Source organism: Chinchilla lanigera, unplaced genomic scaffold (assembly GCF_000276665.1).
Source record: "Chinchilla lanigera isolate Chin_1 unplaced genomic scaffold, ChiLan1.0 scaffold00012, whole genome shotgun sequence".
Lineage (NCBI taxonomy): Eukaryota > Metazoa > Chordata > Mammalia > Rodentia > Chinchillidae > Chinchilla > Chinchilla lanigera.
Window position 1 is genome coordinate 23,506,821 of NW_004955413.1, and position 20,713 is coordinate 23,527,533.

Below are 20,713 nucleotides of genomic sequence, written 5' to 3' on the forward strand. Positions count from 1 at the left end.
GTGAAGTTCTGCTTTCCCAGCACCAAGAACAGTTTCTGGCAGAAAGCAGGGACCCCAGAAAGGAGTTGAACTGAACCCAGCACCTTGAGCTGTCACACACTCAGATGCTCAGCAAATATCTAGTCAGATTTTATTCCATGCATTGCATTCTGGCCCAATCTCATCTTGAAGTCATTCTCTCTTATGGGAGGAGGGTGTTTAGAGAAATGTGGGAACTCTGCTTCCCTTCTCTTGGCAGTGATTTTTTATTTTTCCCTTTGCTTTGACTTTTGCAAAGCAAGATGACGACCGTGGTAGACTCTTCAGGTTATCTTCCGTGAGCCCCTTCTGCCCGTAGCAATACCCTTGGGAGGTCTCCTCCCACAAAGTCTGGGTATTATCATAGGCCCTTTGGCCACAGGAACATTAACCATCGAAGGTAAGGCTTGATAAAATCCTTGCACACTGAATCTTGTCACTTTGAAATGTCCCTTCTTAGAACCCAGGCCCCACATCATGAAGAGACCCAAGCCAGCCTTGAGGAAAGAATAATGCCCAGACAGCCACTGCCCGCAGTACCCATTCTAGCTGCAAGGTATACATCCCAGTTGTGGTACTCATGCCATATGGAAAGTATCCACCCAAGCTGTAGGACTCATCCCAGCTGAAGCACCAGGCATGTGTGTCACAGATGACAGAGGGAGCAGGGGTGAGCCAGACCTGCTAAACCTTTCCCATTTGCATGATCGGGAACAAATTTTTAAGCCACTAGTTCTGGATGAGGTTGGGCACACAGCAAATAAAAATGTCCCATGAATAGAGCAGGTCTTGAGAGGACAAGTCAGTGAGCTGAGGGTGGGGGTGTTGCTGGTTTAGAGATCCACCAGTTGAAAAGCTCCAGGATCAACTAGTAAGCACAGCTGCTCTGGAACCCCTTCTCTGGAGGATCTTCCCTGGGGTTCCAGTCCCCAAGTCCCTCCCCTGCTGACACCAGCGATCATCATTAACTAAAGATCTCTTGGCTGCTCAAACAAGGAGATGCCCAGGCTCACAGTATAGGATGCCAAGAAGTGGGTAGCTTCTGCCAAGTTCACAGTGCAACTTGGTGAGTTCATGCTGCACTGTCCACAGTTCCTCTGGTCCTATGGCTTCTGCAAGGGGCAGTGTGTATGACTGCAAAATTCCTTGTTCAAGGTATCAGGAGCAAGAGATGTTCCCCAAACATAGAAAAGAATTTCCCAAAAGGCACCACACACCTTTCCTTGCATCCCATTGGCTGACTCTGAGTCACATGCCCATTAATGAACCAATCACTTGTGTGAGAGACAGGAGAATTACCATGAACCAATTAAAGCCACCCACAGATTGAAAGGAATATATGCAGCCAATTCCTCTAAATCTAAGAGCTCATAGTGGGGGAAATGGATATCTGGAAATAATGAGAGTCTGTTAAGGACATGTCAAGGTATAGTCCAGCAGCGTCCCCTGTAGGGGAACACATCCACCAAAGCCAGGAGGGAGAATGGTATTTTTACTAGGTACACTGGGACAGGATGGTGCTGTGCATTTTCTCCTCATCATAGGGGAAGCAGAAGGGAGTGGAGAGTAGGGAAGTCTAGGGGATAGTTTAGGCCTTCGGGGACTAGTCTTCCTCCTGTGCACTCTCCAACACCATGCCCTCCCTGGGCCCCACTCTAGCATGAAGCAAGACATCAAGCAGAGGAGCAGGGCTCCGATTTATGCTCTCTTTCTTTATTGTGAGCACTTTCTGTGAGCAGAGGGTGCCTCTTCCGTGCCGTACCTAGTACTTTGAGGCCCTGGATTTGCTCTTTTCTCCATATTTCTCCTCGAGAGCTTTCTGCAAATTCATGTTCATGGCATTTTTCTGGTGCCACCGTCCTACAGAAAGTGGAAGAGAAGCAGCACAGATCACTCAGCAGTCTCAGAGGGGCCCAGGCCCCAGCAGTGACCCACAGCTCTCCAAGTCCACCCAGGGCTCCCGTCCAGCTCTGGTTTCTGTCTGGGCCTCAGAACTATCACACTCTGCCCATGAGGGAGCAGATGCGCCTCCCATCATCCATAGCCCCGCCTACCCAGGTCATCTGTCTTCCTGCCATGCCAGTGTTCCAAGTCCCGCACCGATTTCTCCAGCACCTCTGGCGTGTAGGAAGCTTTCATAAGGCTCTTGGTCTCTTCGGGTGGCCCTGTGTGATACCATGAAGAAATCCCCAGAGTCCCAAGTCAGTGGAGGGGGGTATGTGACGGCTTGCTTATAACAGGCAAGTTTCCTGTGTGGATGGAGGGTAGGGAAGGGAAGGGGCAGGAGAGGGTTCCAGGGTACGGTAAGTCTGGATTCAAACCCCAGCTCCAGTATTGGGCAGCATGGCCTCTGGTAAGTTTTCAGCCTTTCTGAGCTTCAATGTCTTCATCAAGAGGAGTAAGATTCCCTTGCAATGTTGGAAAGACTGAATGACTGGACATTCAGCCGAGCATCTGGGTATGACAATCAATGCCTGTATCCTCAGAAAATTCATCTCAGTGCCCCAGATCAAAGCACAAACACGGAAATAAGTTACTGTGATGGATAAGAAGTTACTGTGAATCATCAGAAACACCAGAGAGAAGCCTAAATCCTGAAGAAAAACAAGGATTTAAATGATATAGCACAGGGGGTGAGGGTTGTGATGCTGGGGACCGAACCCAGGGCCTCAAGCATGAGCAAGCTACCACTGAGCTACATCCTGGGATAGCAACTCCTTGGCTAGACACATCCAGGTGCAACTTAGAGCAGCAGAGACAAGTAACTGAGGCAGGCAGTGTAGCACATACCTGTAATCCTAGCTACCCAGGAGACTGAGGCAGGAGGATTACAAGCAAGTTAAGATCAGCAAGCTTAAAAATCTGTCTCAGAAATAAAATTTAAAAAGGATAGGAGGAGCTGGGGATATAGGTCAGTGGTATAGCACTTGTGGAGCACAAGGGAAGCCCTGAGTTCAATCCCAGTACCATTAAAACAAACAAACAAAACTAGCTAGAAGGCATTTCACTTATAAAGAAAAATAATTGATTGGCTTAACCATCAAAGTAAAAAAGTGGATCCATATCAAAGTACTAATCAGCAATAATCATTATTCTAGATTTATCTATAATCCTTTTTTTTTTTTTTTTTTTTTTTTTTTTTTTTGAGACAAGGTCTCACTATGTAGCCAGGTTGGGCTTGAACTCATGGTGATCCTCCTGCCTCAGCCTCCCAAGTGCTGGGATGACAAGGGTGTGCCACTATGCCTGGCTTACAATCCTAAGAGTGACCAAAAAATTGACCTAAAACTGACCAAAAACAAAACCTCACTAGAGCGACCTCATGAACATGATACTTCGGGAAGAAAAAAAATGACCCCAGAAGAAAGACCTGTGATATGAGAAGGAATGGTAGACACAGAAAGGGCAAATGGAATAAATCTAGCTATGTATTCATTAGAACAACAGTACCAGTATCTAAATTATGAAGTGAAATCATTAAGATGATGACCTTTAACTTTTTTTTCCAGTTCTGGGGACGGATTGCGGGACCCTGCTCAGGTAAGGCAGACACTCATCGCTGAGCTCCAGCCCAGCCCTCTAACCATTTTTGAAGATTTACCATGTACACAAACAGTTCTAGGAGACTCACACAAACTTACGCATTGAATCTTCTCAGGCAGTTTAAGAAGCAGACACAATTAGAACCCCCACTTTACTGATGAAATCACTAAAGCACAGAGAGGTTAAGTCACCTGTCCCAAGTCATACAGTTAGTAAGTGAAGATCAAGGACTCTCAGATCCTGTGGCCCCAGGCTAAATTTAAACTACTTTGTTTATGTGGACAACTTTGTGAAATAATAGCATACAAACTGAGGAGAAAGTAAAGATAAAGCCTTCCACATTCTTAAACCATTTAGAAAAACTTGAATACTTCGATTAACTTTAGAATTTATTAACTCTACACATTAAAATGCCCAAGGTACCTACTAAATGAATAGGAAAAGCTGAGCGTGGTGGTGCACGCCTGTGATCCCAGCACTAAGGAGGCAGAGGCAGGATGATCCTTGTGTGTTTCAGGTCAGCCTGAGCTACATAGTGAGTTCAAGGTTAGCCCAAGACACAAAGCAAGGCCCCACCTCAAAAAAAAAAAAAAAAGAAAGAAAGAAAGAAGGAAGGAAGGAAAGAAAGAAAAAATAGAAAGAATAGAAAAGTACATAAATGGGGCTGAGAGGGCTGGGTGGGTGCAGTGGGAGAACAGTGCTTAGCATGAAAGAGCCCTGGGCTAAATCCTCAACTCTAAAAAAAATGGACTGAACAAGAAAGCTCAAACAAATCCAGAAAAGGAGAAAAAAGGATAGAAAAAGCACAAATAGAAAACACAAAATAAGGTCATGGAAATTAATCCAAATGTGTCAATAAGTCAAGTAAATATAAATGGACTAAGCCTACTGCTTCAACGACAGGATCAGACCACACCAGATGTTTTCCAGGTAAAAATTATTTCAGACGTACTTTTAAGATGCAAAATTTAAATTTTAAGGTACAAAGAGAAGACAAGTATGGAAGGCTAGAAAAAGACAGACCAAGCAAACACTCCCCAAAAGTAGTCTGGTCTAGCTATAGTGATAGCAGACAAAATAGACTGCAAAGCAAAGACACTGGGAGACATTTAAAAAGGCTGCAATTAATGAAGGTACTGCAATAATTCTAAATTTGCTGCATTGAAAAAAAATCTCAAAATAGTTAAGGCAAAATCATCAGAAGTGAAATGGATAAATCTGCTACGATAGTAGAAAATTTAAAGATTTATCTCTTAGTAATTAATAGATCAGGAAAGAATATTAATAAGGAATGGCAAGATCTACAGAGATGTAATTAACAAGGCTGTTCTCAACTAACACCAAGTCCTGCACCCAAGAGGCCATTTCACGCACACGTGAGTCATCTACAAAACTGCCCACTGGCTGGTTACAGAGCAGATCTCACCAGCTTCAAAGGACTAAAGTCATTACAGCTGTGTCCTTTAAGGACGATGCTATTCAGCCAGAAAAAGCCATTTTTAGAGGTTGGTATTTATGGCTTGAAACGCTTATGTAACACAACGTTAAGTTACAAGTTTGGACCAAAGCCCTCCATTTTGATGGCGATCAGATATCAAAGCAGCTGAGAAGCAGAACCTTCCTGTGGAACTTGGAAGCAAGTGTCTAAAACCTGCCAAAGAACTCATCTCTGTGCAGCTAGAAAATGGCTGGATGTGAGGAAAACAGCCAGGATGATCCTAAAGGATTTTTTTTTAGAGTTCTGAGTCACTGCTCCTGGGATAGAGGTGTCCACTTCCCACCTCTCTCATTAAATCTAGTTAGAGGGGCTTCATGGGTCCCTTCAGGATGCTATATACAGCACTAGAAGCTGGAGGACACAAGAAAAGCAAAGTGCTTCGGCCTGAGATGGCAGAGGACATGCATAGAGCCAGCAATCCCTTCACACATGCAGTGGGCACCCAGGGTCTGCACACCAGAGTGGGCAGTGAAGAGAAGATCAGCCTGGAGCCAGGCTAATCCCACCCCAAAGCTCCTGGAGCCAGTGAACCCCAGTAGAAGTTATGAGGATGCCACCCCAAAACATCAAAACAGCACAGAGCTTGGGGACTTGACAGCAGGAGGAAAAGCACATCCATGCACACTGGGACCCACACACAGAGCTCTGCAGGACCCACGGACATGCCCATGACAGCAAGACTTGGTTTCAAATCCTTGCCAAACAAGCAAGATAGTGAATCCATCTTCAGACAAAACCCCCATGTGGTCATTAGGGTCCCAGCCTCCCCAGCCAGCCCTGGAGCCTGGGAAAGGAGGCAGCAGCAAGTGACAGGACCGACCCCATGCAGGCCTAGGACCTAGAGTACCCCGGGGACCTTCTAGATCCCCCACCCAACCATGGTTCTTTCTCCGCACTGCCGCTCAGAAGTTTATTGTATTTGCTTACAGTTATGTGCCAAGATCTCAGTACTACACGCTATTATATTATTCTGTTAAAAAAGATCTATGAGGTGACTTTTGTTATCAGTCATATTTTACAAAGAAGAAAACTTAGGTAAAAGGGACAGAGGAACTGGGCACCGGGCAGAGCTGGGATTCAAACACCAGCTCAGTGGCTCCAAGTTGGTCCCTTGTCCCTGAGCTGGGTCACATGCCCCACCAATCCGCCCATACACGTACACACACCTCTACCTGGTTCCACACCTGCCCCACCTGCACAGTCCCGCGCAGCCCCACCCTTCTGGTCTCCAGCCCTGGAGTCATCGTTGGCTTCTCCCCCACAACACCCTCCACCCCCATCCCAACACCCCAAGGTCCCAAAACCACCCAGAAAGGCTTCTGCTCCACCTTCATGCGGGCTCAGCCATTTCTCCCACCTTGAGTGCCTGGGCTGTACCCTCAGGGGCTCTCAGGCTTCATTCTTGCCCTATTGGGCTCTGTCTGTCTCCACTCAACAGCCAAGTGCATCCATTCATAAATGGAAGTCTCTCCTTGTGCCAAATCCTGCTGTGGCTCCCAGTGAAAAGGCAACTGCCTGACCTCCCTTCCCCCTGAACCCCAGACTGGCCTGCCGCCTCCAAGCCTTTCCCCCAAGCCCCCTTGTCCGTGAGCTCCCAAGCTGCTCTCTGGCACCATTCACTTCAGGGTTCCCCCGTGCTAAAGAAAACACAGCAGTGATGGCCTGGGCTGTCCGGCTGCCTCTGGCCGGACTGAAGCAGGACTCACCCTAGTGCTTGCTTGCTTTCTCCCACTCTCTCTCTCCTCTCTCCCTTCCTCTGGTCATTCAAGACCTGGTACAGGTTACGCCACAGAATCTGGTCTATTTAATGCCAAATATACTCCTTGTTCATGTGGCACAAAGCACCCTATTTCATTATTCTTTTATTCTGTAATAATAATCCACCTGCCTAATAGACTGTGGGCCCGACATGGGCACCTACGATCCCCTTTACCTGCATCTGCCTTCCCCACACCCCATCTTCACCTTGGCACCGATTACAACCCCAGGCACGCACAGGTGCTCAAGAGCACACTACTAGAAGGCTATTGAAAGCCATTCTTTTATTGTGCTCAATTTCTGTAATAAAGCGTATATTTTTCGGCAGGGATAAGTATGGGATTAATCACCAGGCAAAAGAGTCACAAGTCCGGGCATTGATTCCCTTTGGGGAGGAAGCAGATGTGGCCAAAAGTACAGGAGGCGCCTCCAAGGTCCCCTGAACCGACCCCCTTCCCCTGGGAGGCGGCTCGTGTGCTCAGGTTGTGCTCTCAGTAGCATGTGGATTTCACACAGACTTCTGCGGGGATGGCAGTTTTCACAATTAAAACAGGTCCTGCACCTCTGCACCGGTTTAGATGCAGGAGTACACGTTGGCTTTAGTGTTAGGAAATCAGTTAATATGATTTAGTACCTCATTAACAGATCAAAGGGAAAATCCAATGATCACCTAAAACACTGCAGGACAATAGCTAATAAATCAACACTCATTCATATTTTTTTAAAAAGTAAAAGACAAACTGAGTAATAAAGGGAAGCCTCCATAACACGATAAAACGTATCTTCAAATTTCTCTTAAAAACATTGTATCACTTAGCACGACCCTGTCTCAAAATAAAAAATAGAAAAGGCTAAGGATGTAGCTCAGTGCAAAGGTCCTGGGTTCAGTCCTCAACACACACCCCCCCAAATGTATTCAGGGCTATGAAAAATAAACACTATTATGCAATGGTGACAGTCAGGGAAGGTATAAAAACACCCGTTTTCCTGCTCAGATGCACCGTCATGATGCATAAGTCAGCCAGAGGCCGGGGCAAAGGTGAGGAGAGTCTGGTGGTTGAGAATATGAACTCTGGCTGCCAAGGTTCAAATTCCAACTGTGCCTGTTCCTACCTGTGTAACCTGAAGCAAGTTGTTTAACTTTCCCATGCCTCTATTTTTTTTCTACCTGAAAAATAATGGGAATGATAGGATAAACCACATCAAGTTCTTGTGCATACTTGGAGCAATGTCTGTCATCTGTTACATGCTGTGTGTGAAGGCTACCATTATTATTATTCAGAAGAAGTGCCACAAACCTGCAAATATGTATTGGAACTGAAGTGAACCGAGCAAGGTTTCCGGATATAAGATTAATACACAAAAGGGGCTGGGGATTTAGCTCAGCGGCACAGCACCTGCCTGGCAAGCGCAAGGTCGTGAGTTCAATTCCCAGTACCGGAAAAAAAAAAGAAAGATTAATATACAAAAATGGAAACTGTGCTGAGCACAACAGTGCAAGCATGTAATCTCAGCTACTTGGGAGGCTGAGGCAGAAGGGTTGAAAGTTCGAGCCCAGCCTGGGAAACTTAGTGAGAATTTGTCTCAAAGTAAGAAAATTAAAATACATGAGGATATAGCTCATGCTCTCAGGCTTCAAAGTCCAGCATTGCTAAAAGGAATTTTAAACAATAATAAAAATAATAGCTTCTAAATATACCAGCAGGAGCAAAGTTAGAAAATGTTATAATTTAACTTAATTAAGGTTTTGGTGCTAGGTATTGAATGCATGCTAAGCATATATTCCAGCACTAAGACCCCAGCCCCAGAAAATTTAATTTTCAAAATGATACCATTTGCAATAAGTAGCAAATCTATTTATTATCCTGAATAAATCTAACAAAAAACTCATAATCTTTAGAAAAAAATTACAGACTGTTATTGACAGGTGTTGAAGGAAGATTTAAGGTAATGAAACTATATACCACATTTATAAATTATCAACCTTATTGTCATAAAGCTGATAACTGTCCCTAAATTGTGTGATAGATTTAATGTGCTTCCAATTAAATTGCAGTAGGGCTTTCACAGATATTGAGGAGCAGAGTCTAAAATGTACAGGAAAACTTGAAAGAACTGGAAACCCAAGACTGACTGGTGATGGGGGGGGTGTTGCCCAACCAGATATCAAGCTACTTCTAATACCTCTGTGAATGGAAGTGGGAGGTTTAAGGTCACTATCACGTTCCCTCAAAGAGAACCCAACTCCTTCCTAGTGCTCTTTGTCACTCCTGGGTTGTGAGGTCAGCAGCTTTCTTGCCTCGCTCTCTCTCTCCCATGATGGGACACCTCCCGAAGACCCAAAGCAGTGAAGCCCCACAACTGCAAGCCAACATAACCCTTTCCTCTGTATAAGCTGATCCTCACGGGCATTTGTTACAGTAATAAAAAGCTGACCAACAACACCAACCACCGTCACCTGTTGCACCTAGGTTTTCACAGTCACCTCCTCACTGGTCTCCCATTCCTGCCCCAGCTCCCTCAGATCTCTTCCAACACAGCACCTGGAGTGGTCCTTTTCCCTAAACCAGGCAGGGCCATTCTGCTTACCGCCCCAGCATGGCTTCCTACCTCCCTCAGGGAGAGTCCTCCCTGGGGTCTTCAGACCTTGCCTGCTTCCCCTCGGATTTCCCCTCCCACAGGTCCGTGTGGCCTCACCAGCCTCGGGCAGCCAGTGCCAAGGCCAGCCCAGGCAGGTGGAGCCTGAGAGGGACATGCAGACAGGCACAGTGAGACCTCAGTGTGCCACTGCCCCCAGGGCAAAGCCCTGTTCCCAGTGTTTGCCTGTTTCCGGTGTGTAAACACCGCTACCCCAGCAATCTTAAAATAGCATTTAAATGCCAATCAGTTCTAGGAAATGGAACAATCCACCCTTGTGAACTGGTGTGAGCTGGTCAGTGCACCCTTGGCACAGCTCTCCCTGCCAGGCTGGGTGATGGGGTGTGGGTGCTATGTTGTTGTTATTCTCTTATGTTTATGTGGAGTTTTTCACACAAGGCTGTATGTAAGAACTGCAGGTGATCATCGTTAGAGAAGGGGGAGGTGGGATCATGGAGCCCAGGAGGAGGACAATATGAGCTGTGTTCTCACCCCCTCCCCCAGCACGACTCCTCTCCAAACTCAAAGAAAAACTCAGAAACGCTTCCAAAGGATGTCTGGTTCCTCGGGTGACCGGGAGTCCAGCCAAGTAGGGGAGGTCGGCCAGGCCCTGGAGCTTGGGAGGTGGCGAGGGAGGAAAGAGGCCCACAGAAGGCTGAGCTTCTATAGCAAGGCCACACTGGAGCGTGGGCCCCAAGGGAAGCCCCGTGTGCTGGCTGGGACCCTAGGTGAGCACCGTGGAAAGCCCTCCCTCGGTCTATAGTGTCACAGCGAGGAGGTGACTGGTCCTGGTACTGAGGATAGCTCATGCACACGTCAGAAGGAAACCTTGAATCTCAGTCCCAGATCCACCTCAGATTACTAAGATGTCTCGGGTAATCAGCCTCAAATCCACCTCTAAAATGGACCTACTACTGCCACCACAACTACCTGCCCCCAACCAGGTAGGGCTGCTCAGACCCAAAGGAAACCTCTAGACGGCACAGCCTCCCAGCATCCTGCCTTTTCCCCAGGTAGCGCCCCCACCCCAGACTCTAGGTAAGGGACCTAATGGCCTGGAAGCTTCTCAGGACTCCCCAGTGACACAGGCCAAGCACCTTCATGTCTTCAGAGACTCTTGTCCACAGCCCAGTGAGGGCCACTGTGTCGTCAGCATCCCAGCATACTTGGGAGGCCGAGAGGCTCAGAGGTGAAGGACTCTACCAAAGGTCACAGCCAGCCAAGGAGGGAGGGGTTGAGCTGAGCTTTGAGCCCAAGAAACCCCGTATTGTCACTGTGATCAAAGGTGTCAGGCCAGCAGAACCGGGCCTCCCACTGGTAGATTAAGAAGGTAGAAGTGTCCCAGGGTGTGAGAGGCTGGCAGCCACCACCCGGCTGTGTCATGTGCACAGCGAGGACAGAGTGGCTGGGCTTGGACATGCCCAGCACCCAGCAGGATGGGTCCAGCATGAAGGATGCCCTCAGGGGCACGAAGTGGGAGTCCATGGAGCTGTGCCTTGTGGGGTTATGGATTGCTTAAGGGGTGGACATCCCAAAGGCTTTCCCCTTTCCCCTCTCAGTGCCCTAGAGACCCCTGGTGTTGCCCTCTGGCTGACCTTGAAATAAGTTTGATCGCATGTTGTAACCCAGATCATAGTAGTCGGAAAAGATGGAGGAGCTTTTCACAGGACTCTGGGTTTCACTGGACCATGAGCTTCTCTTCTTCTGGCCCTCCAAAGCTTCACTGATGGCGCTTTGAGCCTGATGGGAGAGTGGAACAAGTGGCAAGGGGGGGAAAGAGGGGCAAGTCCCACCGCGGCTCCCCTGCTCCTCTCTGACCCTGCCTCCTCTTTCCCCATCCATGGGGAGCAGCCCTCAACCCTCTGAAGGGCCGAGGAGCTGGAGAGGTTGGAGGCCCTGCCCCAGGCCCACTCCTCTTCCCTCCTATGAGGGCAGGGGCATCAGGGATGACGATGATCCTAAATCCGCCCCCCCTCTACCCCCCTACATTGAGCACCCACTGTGTGCTGTGCCAGGAGGGGCTTCACAGCATGACACTATTCCCACCACTTTATAACTGAGGAAACCGGGCCTGGGGCAGAGGCCAGACTCACCCAGCCCTATAGATAGATAGCTGGGGAGCCAAGAGCCCTGATTTGCTTCCCTCTCAGCCTCACACAAATCAAAGTCCTTAGCTCTCAACGAGGCCAACTCCTTCCTTATAGTAATGGGAAAACCGGCCTAGGAGGCCTAGGAGGCCAGAAATCTGGATTTGAGCTTCAGTTCTGCTATATAGCAGCTCCTGACTTTGGCAAGTCTCCACTCCTCTCTGGGCCTTCATTTTACCAAGTATTAAAAAGGAAATACTAACCCCTGCCTAGTTAATATACCATGTAGTTGCTATAAAGGTTGAAATGCTGGCTCTGATATGTCTCAGAATGCCAGAACAGGGAGGATGCATAGCATTTGACCAGAAATGGCAGGTGTATTTTATCTCCAGTTTCAACTGATTAGAACTGGCTGCCTAGAATGGTACATCATGTGGGAAAGAGTGTCAGCACTGACTAGTCATGTCTGCCACATAAGCAGGCTGGGCCAGCTGTAGCCCGTGTGCCATGAATTTGTCTAGTCTCTCTGCTTCGCTTTACAGATGTAGATACTGACACCCATGAGAGAAAGTAACTTATCTAAAGTTACCCAGCATTCAAGGGCAGACCCAGGATTCAAACCTAGGTCTTCTGATTCCCAAAAAATGTTATCTGTCCACTGAGTATTGCCTATCTTTAGAAATTTGTTCCAACTGAAAACATCCCATCCAAACAAAAGCTTTGTATCTGCAGAGTCATTTGGGCAGAGGCACCAAAATCTGCCCATGCAGTTTGGATTCTAGTCCCACAACTGAGTGAACTTGGTTAAGTTAAATCATCTTAGCCTTTGGCTCTTTATCCTTATAAAACAGAGATAATAATATGACTTTCTTTGCATGGCTGTTAGGAAAATGGGTTGTGGTGTTACATGGGAGGGATTTAAACAACGCTAGGTCTCTGGCACACAGCAGGTGCTCAGCAAGTACTGCATTCTGATGCTCCTATGACAGGGATTTCCTCAGGTTTCTTTGTGTCCTTGTTGTTAAGTCTCATGAGAGCCCCTCCACCACCCTTAGCCTCCAGGCCCTGCCAGGACACCTGCTCCTCGGAGACCAGCTGGTCCACCACTTTGCTCCCGAATTTGTGGCGAATGTTGTCAGGGATGATGTTGTCCTTCTGGCTGGGAGACGAAACTCTCAGCTCCTGGGTCTTCGCGTCGAGGCTTTTGCCCTGCCAAGGCCCCTCCTGGAGGGAAACGCAGCTCCCCCTCGAGGACAGTCTGGAGCCCCCCTTCTTCAGAGCCCCTTGTCCTGGGCCCACCCCCAGAGAATCCCTGCTGGCAGGGCTTGGGGGTGGAGGCCGGGCTACCTCCTGTCCTAGGGAGCTGCCTCCGGAGCTCGAGGCGGGCGGGGTCTGGTGCTTGAACTTGGAGATGTTGCCGTCTTGGGGCCCCCCTTTCATGCTGCCCAGGGGGCTCCTGGTCAAAGAAGTTGCACCTGAACATGGAGAAGAGAGACAGAGAGGGCGGGAGGGAAGGAGACTCAGACAGATGCGCAAAGTGGAGCCAGGAAGGGCGCAGAGAGGCAGGTGGGGCGGGGGAATGACAGACACAGCCCCGGGGGCCAGGGACAGACAGAGGAGAAGGGCGGAGAGATATGGGTGAGAAAGGAGAGACAGGGGAAGGGAGTTCAGTGGCCAGACCTCCCACAGGCCGGGGCTGCTCACACTGCTTTTGGCACTTGGAGTCACAGCCTCAGCCTATCTGGCCTTAAGGTCTAGTCTTATGGTCCAATAGCAGTGTTTTCTCTTAGAGATGCCTAAGTAATGGTGCATTTTAGAGCCATTGCATGGCAACTTAGGCCATGTGTTTTGTTTGGTTTTCAGGTCCTGGAAATTGAACACAGGGCCTTTGCACAAGTGGCATCCTCAGGCCTATTTATTTGTTTATTTATTTATTTATTGAGACACGGTCTCACTATGTAGTCCAGACTGACTTTGAACTCACTTAAGTACCCACAGTGATCCTCCTGTCTCAGCCTCCTGAGTGCTGAGATTATAGATGTGGGCCACCACCCTCAGCTGTATTTATTTTTTTGAGAAAGGATCTTGCTAAATTGTCCAGGTTCGATTTAAACCCACAGTCCTCTTGTCTCAGCCTCACAGAATGCTGGGATGACAAGTGTGCACCACCACACCCAGCCAGGACACACATTTGACATAACACCAAGCAGTATGCACCTTCTGTCTCCGTGCAAAACACGGAGGCCAAGCCCCTCACAGCCTACCATCACCCTCGTCCCAGGTCACAGCTGTAAACCGTTTGGTGAGCTTCCCTCCAAACCCCTCCAGAAGGGTCCTCTGATCTTCCTCTTAAAAGATGCCTAGTTTTGCTCCACTTCTGTCTGCAAATGAGGTCAGAGCCTATGTGTTGCTGTTAAAAACCAAACCAGTCCCTGGAGCCTCACTTCTGCCGTGATGGAGGCCAAACTTTCCCTCCCAGCCCAGCATCTCCCTGTTGCCTTGCTGTGGTCACTGGATTTGCAGCTTGGTCTAGGTTAATTTTTCAAGAAAAGGCAGCTGTGAGCACAGATTCAGGCTCCCCCTGTGCTGTCCCTGACAGCACTGATCTGGGACCCCTCACGCCCACCCGAGGGGGCTGCAGACCCTGCCCCAGGGCACCGGGCACAGGGCAGGCTTCTGCGTTCTCCTGCCCACCCTTTGGCCTTTGTCCTTGCCTCAGTCACCTACAAAAAGCAGAGGGAAAACCTGTGCCAAGATCAGATGGACTCTGTCCCTCCTGCTGGGCTCTGCAGAGGGTCTCTGGGGACAACGAAGACCAGCAGGAGGGCACGGCACCCCCTTCACAAAGGGACAGAGGCAGACAGCAGAGAGCAAGCGTGCTCAGCACCTGCCTGGTCACCCTCCGCCCTCAGCCTGCTCCTGGGGAGACTGAGGCCCAGCACAGGGCAGGTTCCCCTCAGTGCTCCACAGATTCAGGGCTCAGCACCACTGGGGCAGGGCCTGGCCTGTGCTCTTGGTGTCTCCTCTATGGCCACATGATGCTGGGACCGCCTGCTCATCCTCTGCCACCATTTGAGTTAGGAGCATTTCAGCGATCCCAGTGTGTCCTGCGTCTCCTGCTCAGAGAGCCAAGATGGTCACCGATTCATCCACTGAGTAACCACCTACTGAGAGCCAGGGGCTGGGTTATAAAGGAGCTCCTCTGAAGGCACAATGTTTGTTGAATGAATATAGGAAGGAAGGAAGAAAGAAAGGAAGGAAGGAAGAAAAGAAGGAAGCAAGCAAGGAAGGAAGGAAACTGGAAGTGGTGATGCACACCTGTAGTCCCAGCACTCTAGGAGGCTGAGACAGGAAGATGACAAGTTTGAGCCCAGCCTGGGCAACTTAGTGACTTAGCAAGACTTTATCTCAAAATTTAAAAAGTTTAAGAAGGGTTGGGGATGTAAGTCAGTGAGAAGGCCCTGAGTCAATCCTCTACCTCCTCCTCCTCCTCCTCTTACTACTGATGATGATGCGACAGGTTACCAGGCCCCTCCCAGAGCAGCTGTGTCAGATCTACTGAAAGGCAGAAATCTGAAGGTAAAGTCCCAGGGTCATTCCAGGCAGTGGAAGAAGCTCCCAGCAGGAGCGGTCACCGCCTCAGTGGACTGCTGTGTCCCCACCTGACCTGTGACTCCGCCACCCTCACCCATCAGGGACCCTTCCCAGAGTGGCCTGCCCCAGCCATGCCTGCCAGGGTCCCCCAGAGCCACCAGAGCCAGCTCTCTCCTCTCCCAGTCTCAGCCAGTTTGTTCCCAGGGTCACACCGTATCCCTCCCTTCGGCCACAGGCCCTGCACCGCGCCCCCCGCCCCACTCCTGCGGCTAGGTTGTACGCTCTGCCCTCCCACACCCTGCCAGGAGCATGAGGGGTGGCTCCACCTTGGTGACCAGGAGCACCTGAGGATGGGCCTGGCGGGATAAAGGGGCTCAGCAGCTCCTTCCCTCAGGGCAACGGGGTGGGGGTAACGAGGAGGGAACTGCTCCTGGCTGTGTCCACCGCGTCCTACCTGCTCGATGACCCAGTTCCATCGCCTCTTGCTCTAAGGCAGGTAATTCCAAGCTCGGTCCTGTGGACAAAGCCGCACACTTCATCATCCCTTCTCAGATGACAGAGCCTCCCAAGCAAGTATGAGCCCAACCTAGAGGGAGCCCACAGACATCCCTGGCCAGGCCCTGCTCTACTACTGTGCCCTCTGCCATGGCCGGAACCATCCACCCATCACCAGGGGCTCCCAGGCTCCTCGTCTTTAAAAGGCCATGGTTCCCACAGCTCGCCTCACCCCCACCCAGTCACTTTGGCCTTCCTGCAGATAGGGTGCTAACCGCTGTGACTGCTCATTCCTGGGCTGGGAAGGGAGCCCCAGAGCTGGTCCCAGGGAGCCCACTCCTGGGTCTTCCAACAGCTAGCTCTGCAGATTTCATATTTGTGTCTCTTCCTAGGAGAATCTTTTCTTTATGTTCTCTTATTTCATTACATGTGGGGTTTTTATTATGCTTTTGTTTGGCTGACTTGTTTTGTGGGTTTTGTTTATTTGGGTCTTTTGAGAGTTGGTCTCACACTGTAGTCAAGGCTGGCCTTGAAATCACTATGTAGCCCAAGCTGGCCTCGGATTCAGAGCAATCCTCCTGTCTCAGCCTCTCAAGTGCTGGGATTACAGGCCTGAGTTACCATGCCCGGCTTTTATCCTGATTTTTTGCGCATGTCAGAGTATGAACAACACAAAACCAAGTCCTACCAGGTAAGAGTCTTTATAATAAGAGAGAGTTGGTCTTTGAGAATTTCCAGTAAGTTTATAGCAGGTAGAAACCAGGTCAATTCTATTCCCTTGAAAAATTTCCCAGCAAAACCACCTATTAATTTTGGCATTATAATTATTTGGGGCTAGAGATGGAGCACTGCCTACTATTTGAGAAGTCCTTAGTTCAATTTCCAGCACCAAAAATAATTACATTACTGTTAATCTGGGGATCATGCAGATTCTGATGTGATACCCAATGACCCCTGCTCCCTGCTATTCTCACCCTCTTGAATATGGCTGGACCTGGTGACTTGCTATGACAAAAGCGGCAGAACGTGGGGACCATGTGGAGCCAAGGGGAGGTGGCCTCAGGCCAGCTGCACAAGAGGGACTCAGGCCCTTGTCCTGAAGATATGCACAAGTGTGTGACCTTGGGACTGGACCCTCCACTTGTTGGTCCTTGATGTGAAAACACAGCCCAGATGACAGCTTCCCTGCCACCTGTGTGGACCTTGTCATGTCACCACCAGGACCTTCTGTGGCAGGCTGCTGCCACTGGTGGCTCCATCTGGCCTCGTTCCTGTCCTCTGTCCCATCTCTGACTGTGGCTTTCACTCTGCACTCGTCTGACCCTGCTTGTTTTTCTGTGTGGATTCCAGGAAGCAGCTGTTGACCACAAAGCAGACCCCAAGCAGAAATGTCTGCCCTGGAGATAAGAGCTCACCACTGTCCTTGCATGACTCCTAGGAAAGGCTAGTTTCCACAGGAGGCCCCTGGGCGGCCCTCATATAAATATCTCCACTTCTCCAGAGACTGAGAGGGCGGAACTTGAACCGTGGAAGCGTGGCCTCCTCCAGGTTGCTTGTATCTCAATGAAGCCTGCTTGCTTTGACCACAACACTTGCTCCTGGGTGTTGATTTTTGGGCTATTAAACTCCCCAACCCGAATTGGGTAACAGCAGACAGTGTGAGATCATAAACTTATTTTAAACCTTAGAAAGAGCCAAGGATTGGGTGTTTACAGCCACATACAGAGTCCTTGAAGGAGACTAAGGCTGCGCCTCACACCCCTCCCAGTGGAATCTGAGGGCCTCTGGCAATCGTAAAAGCCCCCCCGGTACAGAGGGGTGCAGCTTCAATCTAGTAGGGTGAACTGTATGTGTCACAGCTTTCGAGGAAACTGTATTAGCAAAAACACTGTCAGTGGAGTGAAAGGGACAGAGATGGGACAAAACGAAAGAGACAGTTGGACCAGACTAAAAAGAAAAGACACCTCAGTGTGGATGCAAAAGTCCTCAGGGCAGAGCTGATGGTGACAGAGGCCCAGCATCTACCGGGCTAGAGTTCAAAGCTTCGGACCCCAGTGACCCCTCAGGTCTCCTCCTTCCTCACTCTTGAAAGCCACGCCTCAGCACGGCCCTGATTGTGGCTGGGGGAAGACAGCACAGGAAGTTCCCCTGGGAGCAGCACTGGGGCCCCCAACCCCTCTGAGCACAATCTGTCCCCCGGATTCTCAAGTGTGACGAGCGCTGTCATCAGAGGAGACTTCGGAGATCCCAAGAGCATATGGGCCTGTGTTGCACATGGAGGGGTCGTAGACTGTTGGGAGCCAGAGGATAGACAGTGGCAGGCGCTGAATGTCTCCAGTGTCCCCCAGTCCCTGTGTAATTCCCTCCCCCTGGGTGTGGGCTGACCTAGTGATTTGCTTCTAGCCAACAGAACAGGCCCAGCCGAGCAATGCCACCTCCAAGCTACACAAGATAGACTCCTGTATCATTCACACTGCCTTAAGATGGTGCTTGTTCCTCACTCTGATGGGACCCGGGGTCCTTGTGAAGAGGCCCAGGTGACAAAAAGTGAAGGGGCCACCAGCTGGTGAGGAGCCCAGTCCTGCCCGAGAAGAGGATCTTTCTCCAGTGGCCCTGGAGGCTGAAGCCGCAAGCTTCACCTAGACTGCAGCCTGGGAGCGACCCTGAGCTGGAGTCCCGGCACCTGCTCCTGCATCCCAGACCCTCAGGACTGGGAGATGGCGAGTGCTGCCCTTAAAGCCATGTCCTTCCAGCGTGCCTTGTTTACACAGTAAGGGGTGACCAACGCACCACCTCTGTCAGGCGCTCCCACCACTGGTACATCTGGTGTGCAGAGTAACTTTGATGGTGAAAGCGAGGGTCAGAAAGGAAGTATGGTGGGCACACTTGTAATCCTAGTACTGGGCAGGCCTAGCAGGAGTGCCCTGAGTTTGAGGTCAGCCTGGGCTGCAAGCCCGAAAACTACATCGTGAGAGCCTGTCTGAAAAAACAAAAATGGAAAAAATGGGGCGGGCGGGGGGAGTGCCAATAAAAGCTGAACAGTCGCAAGTTAACTTAGTTCAAGTTAGCTTTCTCCTGTCTCATCCCCGCCCCTGGCCACCCCCTTGACGCGCACCCCGGAGCTTCCTCTCTGCCCCAAAGCCACTGCCAGTCAGGCGGAAGGGTCGACTCACTGTCAGTTCTGACCTGGGAGAAAGGTCCCAAAAGACCTCGGTCAAGGAGGAGTGGTGGGTCTGGCTGCAGCCCAGCGCGTGTCTCTCACAAGCCGCCCTGAGTAGGGAGAAAGCAGTGAGATCCCAGGTCCTGGTGGAGTCCTGCTCACCTCCAGGTCTCTGCCTCACCTCCTCTATGACTTTCATAACATCAGAAAGCACAGGAACCTCTCCAGGGGGTGCCGAAGCCCAGGAGTGCAAAGTGGAGCTGCTCAAAGTGGACTGGGGGGGACCAGTGGATGGTTGCTAGGGAGCACCCTTCCCCCATAGTTGATTGGAGTTGCCATGGTGACCACTATTCACAGGGCTCTGTTACCTCAGAGGGCTCACAGACTCACCCTTGAGGGAGAGGGCCAGAAAAAGGGAGGACTGGGGGGACAGGAGAGGCCTTCATGTGTCATCCACTCTCTCATCCACTCAGAAATGTCCGCTGAGTGCTAAGTGCCAGCTTGTGTGCCACGCATAGAGGGCTCACATGCCACCAAATGCAAAGGAAGTTCTTGGGATTATAAAGGAATCAGAGAGCATGACTAACTCTGTCTAGGGAAAAGGAGCACTGCTCACAGATGGGCCATTTGAGCAGGATCTTGAAGAATGCATAGGAGCTCAGCAGTTTAGACCAGACTAGACTATTAGAGGTATAGGTGTGTTCAGGAGCAGATCTGTAGGTCAGGGGAGAGGGGGGGCTGAGACTGTCACAGTCAGAGACAATGTACAGGGATCAGGGACCAGAGCAGTAAAATGAAAGTGGGATGGGCCAGCAAGGACCCTCCCAATCCTCGAATCACAGGGCCGCAGATGAAGGTTCACGCAGTAGTCTGATTCCTTTTCTGCAGAGTGGAGAGGAAGCAGCAGGCATCGGCATGAGAGCTGGCTGGCTCCACGACCCTCAGCAAGGACAGGGGTAGGGGTGAGAATGGGGACGTGTGAGAGGTGTCACGTTTGTAAACTGCCCAGCGCAGCGCCTAGCCCAGAGAGATGTCACAATGCCGAGCTCACAGCACAAGCCACCCAACCACAAACCCTCATGGCTCCAGGCTTCAATCCTTTAATCCACCTCTCCCCCCCACCAGCGCCCGGTCCTGGTCACCCCCATCTCCTGTCTCAGGTTACACAGTTGCCTCTGCATTCATCTGCTTTTTCCTTTTGTCTCCTGTAAGAATTATGCATCGCTGCACAACGATCCTCCCACAGACCTAGCAGTTAACCACTCTTGTCTGACCCCAGCTCTGTGGGGCAGGGGTCGGAGCACGGCCGCTGGCTTCTCTGCTTTAGAGCCTTAAAAGGTTACAATCAAGGTATCGGGCTGCAGTCTCATCTGAGGCTCCCCAGGGGACAGATGTGCCTCCAGCTCCCCTGGTCGCCAGCAGGACATACTCCCCACAGTCTATTGGACTGAGGGCCTCTGTGTCTTGCTGGTCGCCTAGAGGCCAGCCTCAGCTCCTTGCTGGGTGGGCCCCAATATGCCACTGAGTTTCCCAAAGCCTACGAGGCCCTGCCTGTCCCCCACCCTCTCCTCTGACCCCGGCTCCTCCCTCTCCGCCAGTGTTCCCCAGACCCCAGCCATGCTGCCTCAGCTGTCTCTTGCACACGCCAAGCACACAGGCCCCTGGGCCTTGGTACAGCTTGTTCCCTCTGCTGCAACCTCCTTTTCACAGTGTCTGCAGGGCTTGCTTCTCCACTTAGGTCAGGACTCTGTGCACTTCTGGAACCCCTCAATTTAAGAAACATCCTAGCCCTTCCACATGTCCTATTGCCTTGCCTTGCCTTGCCTTGCCTTTCCTGCTGTTGTTCCACTCCACCTCCTGCCACTCAGCACACGTCTCTGCTGGCTGGGAAGCCCCTGCCCAGTCCCGGGCACCTCACCTGTC

General features: G+C 50.4%; 1 protein-coding gene across 6 annotated transcripts; it reads right to left on the reverse strand.

Moving 5' to 3' along the window:
- Positions 1-1,710: 1,710 nt before the first annotated feature.
- On the reverse strand, positions 1,711-19,144 carry Tex33 (testis expressed 33). 6 transcript variants are annotated; one of them, XM_013511578.1, is made up of 7 exons: positions 18,953-19,129; positions 15,590-15,649; positions 12,889-13,016; positions 12,619-12,696; positions 11,050-11,194; positions 2,073-2,183; positions 1,711-1,878 (listed from the first exon to the last, which is right to left on the reverse strand). In XM_013511578.1, exons 1-7 carry the CDS (start codon positions 18,987-18,989, stop codon positions 1,781-1,783), a joined length of 657 nt encoding a protein of 218 aa, XP_013367032.1. In that variant the 5' UTR covers positions 18,990-19,129; the 3' UTR covers positions 1,711-1,780. The 6 variants fall into 6 exon arrangements, with proteins under 6 accessions (XP_013367032.1, XP_005379235.2, XP_005379234.1 ...); XM_005379178.2 differs by having other exon boundaries at positions 12,619-12,765; positions 18,953-19,123; XM_005379177.2 differs by adding an exon at positions 18,817-18,900 and having other exon boundaries at positions 12,619-13,016; positions 18,972-19,118.
- Between the last annotated feature and the right edge of the window lie 1,569 nt (positions 19,145-20,713).